Here is a 4,712-nt window from a genome sequence, read left to right as displayed (position 1 = left end):
CGTCAGAGGGGCTAGCCTCTATCATAAATGCTGGTCTTTGAAAAATCCCGAAGAGAATGTGATTTTCATTCAACTTAATAATGTTAGTTTTCATAACAGGGTAAGTACTTATGTAAATTCCATGTAATTAAACACATTCTCTTCTAATATAAATTTATACAATGATAATTCGCGAAAAAAAAACTTCAAAAAAATGCGAAATAAAAAATGACGAGGGATAATGATTAATTTTAATGTTTTCCTAATTTATAAAAACTCACCCGAAGAAATTCATTTTCCTTCACCATAGTAGCATCAATCTACATCCGATCGTAGGCACCACTGCTTCCTCGGTGGCTCAAAATTCTAAGGGGAAGTTGAGACTCGTATTTAAATAAGAATTGAAGAAAAAATATTTATTAAATATTGAGTATTTTTGTATTTAATTTGTTTGAGTATTCAACTTGTTTCGTATCAAAATTTCATAAAAATAATTCACTACGCATATATTACATTTTATTAATGCAGCAGTTAATTAAGTTACAGAAGCATAAATGCGAGACAAGAAATGGATGTGCTCCTTAGGACAGTGCTACGAAGTTTGGCTTTAATAGGATATGACATCAGTGCCTATACTAACTGCACCACATAAAGTGCAGCGCCTTTCCTTTCCTGGGCTCATGACTCATATTGGTTGGACCCTGGGTCAGATGAGTCACGATTTCAGCTGATAGGAGAGTTCGAGTGTGGCAAAGACCCCCCGAAATCATAGATCCGAGTTGTTAACAATGAACCGTGCAATCTGGTTCTGGCTCCATAATAGTGTGGACTGCTTTTTCAATGCATGAACTTGGTCCTATGGTCCGATCATTGCCTGTAAATGGTAATGCTCACTTACTTGGAAACCACTTGCAGTTGTTCAAGGACTTCATGCACCCAAACAACGACGGAATATTTATGCGTGGCAATGCGTTACGTCAATGGTTTTTAATTAATCGCGACTAGTTTGAATAACATTCTGAATAATTCCAGTAAATGTTTTGGTTACCTAAATTGCCCAACATGAATCCTATCGAACATTTATAGGATATAAGAGAGCGACCAGTTCGTGCACAAAATCCTGTGCACCTGCAACATTTTTGCAATTATGGGCATCTATTAAGTATGCATGGATGAATATTCCTACAAAAGACTTTTTACTATTTGTTGAGTTCATACCACGTCGAGTTTCTACACTTCCTAGAGCTAGAGGTGATCCGACACGATATTTAAGTGTATTCCATGACTTTTGTCACCTCAGTGTATAAAGGGCTTGAACACAGAAAAAAAAACTCATCATGCCACTGATTTGTTAGTATTAATAAATTAATCAGTATTTTTAAATTTTAAGGATTCTGTAACATACATTAAATTATGTTTTTATTTGATGATTATTATTTAATGTTTACAGCCTGCTTCAGGTGGTGTTTTAACAATAAAATTTTTGTCAGAAAACAAAGATTTTAATGTGTCTTCTCAATCTCAACTACGCAATTTTACAACCACGTCTTCTGTTGTTGAAATCCATTTTAAAGTGAATTCAGGTCGATTTGCCGATGGGATGAAAACAGGTTTCTCATTAGATTTCAATCATAGTAGGTATTATTTTTTTTCCTATTGATAATTTAGAATAATTTAATTACTAAATTCATTTCTCTAACAATTGTTTTCTTCACCTTCTTCAACAATTGTTCCTTCATTGTTCTCTAACCCATTGATATCGGACTTATTGCGATAAAATAAATAACCCATTGATATCGGACTATTTCAATATTAGTTATCCAAAATTTCATCTCGCATGAAGAGCAGCAACATCGAGGCCGTTATTTGAGACTTCAAGGTCAAAACGGAAAAAGGCCGACACTGCGACACATTTGTCTCGCATCCTGTGTAATGTATCAAGAACATCCATTTCAGGCTTAACAGTCACGCAGATACTTAATGCAGGTGGCATGTAGTCTGCGTCTCTTGGACTGCGAAACACAAAAAGAACCACCTACATACCTGCCAACTTTTGATTCTTTCGAGGATGATTTTCCGCAGTGGTAGTATAATGGAATTTAAGTTACAATTTTAGACAGAAACATACGCAGTGTTTAGAGGCGGTCTAGGCAGATTACCATAACAGTATTACATATTATTATATATGCCTAATTTTTTTAAAAATAGTGGTTGTAAAAAAGATTATAAATTAAGTTTATGAATGCAAAAAAATATATGGAAAGCTTACATTTTACTACCACTTTTAATATAGAAATAAAATTTTACGCCAAATGCGTAAAAGTTGGCAGGTATGCACCTATCACGGTACCGAGAACACCAGTCTTGGACAGAGGATGAATGGAGGCGGGTTCTTTTGAGTGGTGAGTTGCGATTCAGTCTGGACAGTGACTGAAGACACGTTCTCATCTCTCTAGAATCCAGGAGTCGATATCAACCCTCAAACAGTGTCGAAAAGGAACACTAAGTTCGAGGTGGTTTGATACAACTATTGATACTACTTTAGTATGTATCATGTTAATTAGAGTTAAGGGTACAGGGGACCTTCAAATTTGAAAAAAGTGACCAAAATTTCGATTTTGAGATTTTTATTTTTTCAGAAAATAGACGTTGTAAGCTTTCAAACAAAAAAAAAATTTGGAAATCGAACCCTTTTTTACTGAAATATGAGGATTTTAATTAGGCCACGCCCCTTTGTTTACATTCAGAAAACAGAAGTCGGTAGTTTGAAGCAGCCAATTTTTTTTAGTTTCGTTTTAAGCTAAAAGAGCTTTATATTATTCATTTCAGAAGGGTTCTTCGGAAATGAAAATTAGTGACAGGAAGAAAATTAGTGACAATTAAAATTATGTAAGAGTAGAAGGACCCTCCTATTGTGCGGGAGGATTTTAAAAAAAATTTCTATATTTGACACTTCTATATTATATATATCGCACACAATTAGTTTTTACATTTGAATCAATGTTTCATTTTTCGGTTTATATATCATTCATATTTTTTAAAATAAATTAATTTCATGCTTACTAACTTATTTTATGTTATTACTTTAAATTTTGAATAGTTGACGTTACTTGCGTTAAATTTTGAATAAGTAAATATGCTTGCTGAGTAAGTTTTTGTATTTCTTGTCATAGGCACATATTGAATTGAATTTTCATCCATTTAAATCTAATAATGGAGATAAAAGTACAGATATATGCTTAATTAGTCATTTTTTAGATATTATACACAACTAATAGTGTTATTTTAAATACATTTTAAAAATTGCTATTTTCTCGAAATGAAATTTTGACGGATTTTTGTGTTTTCGAAATGTTCCATTTGTCTCAATTTTTAGTTTTTTTGGTTGAAACTTGTTTTATGTGTACTATGTATGTATGTAATTAAAACTTACCATGTTTTGTTACCTAGAACATTGGTAAAATTTGTTTATAGTAAAAAAAGTTTAAGATTTTTTAAATTTTTCCAGAAATTTTCATGAGATGCATAAAAAGTGTGTTTTTTGAGCTAGAGCACTATAATTAGCAACTGAATGATGGTAACTTTTATTTGGAAATCAAAAACGAGTCATATAAAGAAAAAGTATGATTCTGCAATGAATTTTAAGCCCCATGGAGTGTTTTGACTTTATCGGATTTCATGCTACTTTAAAATTTTAAAAGTTCAATAACTACTAAATTTATCATTCAAATTACATGAAATTTTGTATATAGTTTTTTAAAGATATTATAAGTAAATATTGCAAGTTTCATAAATGTATATTCAAAACTCTGAAAGTTGGTTTTTAAGGTCCCCTGTACCCGCTATGACTCATATTAAAGTTAAATTAAACTTTAATGATTAAAAATATCTTGAACACAATTAAAAACATTCTAGAGCACAAGTGGGGGAGACACTAAGATTACTCACCAGGGCGTCATATCTAAACCTAGTCACCTTCCAACACTCAGGCACTGCTTCAACTGATTCCTAAATGGGTGCAGCCCATACAACAAGAGGGAACTTCGCCAAACTCACCCTTTGGCTCACTTTATCGATGTTTTTGGCGCACTTACTATTTTGGGACTCCTTGCTCTGCATCATTCTTGGTAAGCATAATGGCAGACAGGCATATTAATGTTCATGTTTTCGATAAAGGTATTCTGATAAGTCAGCGGTGCCGGGAAGAGATTTTTGCACCCTATGTGACACTTTTCTGTGGAACATATGGATCAATTTTCGTCTTTACGAACGATTAACGTTTATTCAGATAAAACTCAGTGGTGAACGAATACCTCCAATCGGTGGATATTTAACGCGTAAAGCAGTGTTTCTCAACCACTATGCCGCGGCACTTTTGTCTGCCGCAAAATTCTTAAAATGTGCCGCCAAATATTAGAAATGATAAAATAAAAATTATAATGCTTTTTTTTATTATGAGTAAAGCTTAAATTAAAGAAAAGTGTATAGATATATACATACTTTTTATAATTTTTCCACGCTTTAACCGCGTGAACATGTTTGTCGGCGATTGTATTGTCTCTGACAATCTTAAAATAAGATGGAAGTGTTTAAATTGTATATGACGCACAATTTTAAAAAATGTTGTAAGAGCTAATTATTAAAGTAAGCTATGCAATTAATAAACAAATTAGTAAAGGGTAACTAAAAAAACCAATATATAAAAAACAAATTAACAAAGGATAACTAACAAA

The 4,712-nt window shown here is 32.5% G+C and overlaps 2 protein-coding genes across 2 annotated transcripts in view; both read left to right on the top strand.

Moving 5' to 3' along the window:
* LOC107449272 (uncharacterized protein CG3556-like) overlaps nucleotides 1-4,712 on the top strand; it is a 184,835-nt gene that overhangs the window by 32,768 nt on the left and 147,355 nt on the right. The window lies entirely within an intron of this gene.
* The window catches only part of LOC107437168 (low-density lipoprotein receptor-related protein 12), a gene marked incomplete in the record, with an annotated part of 24,089 nt that continues 19,383 nt past the window's right edge, over nucleotides 7-4,712 (top strand). The window contains 2 exon segments of the mRNA XM_071187104.1: nucleotides 7-100; nucleotides 1,430-1,613. Coding sequence (XP_071043205.1) covers nucleotides 1,580-1,613 — 34 coding nt within the window.

Source organism: Parasteatoda tepidariorum, chromosome 10, assembly GCF_043381705.1.
Source record: "Parasteatoda tepidariorum isolate YZ-2023 chromosome 10, CAS_Ptep_4.0, whole genome shotgun sequence".
NCBI lineage: Eukaryota > Metazoa > Arthropoda > Arachnida > Araneae > Theridiidae > Parasteatoda > Parasteatoda tepidariorum.
Note: the sequence above shows the minus strand (reverse complement) of the source record. Positions and strands in the feature narration are given on the sequence as shown.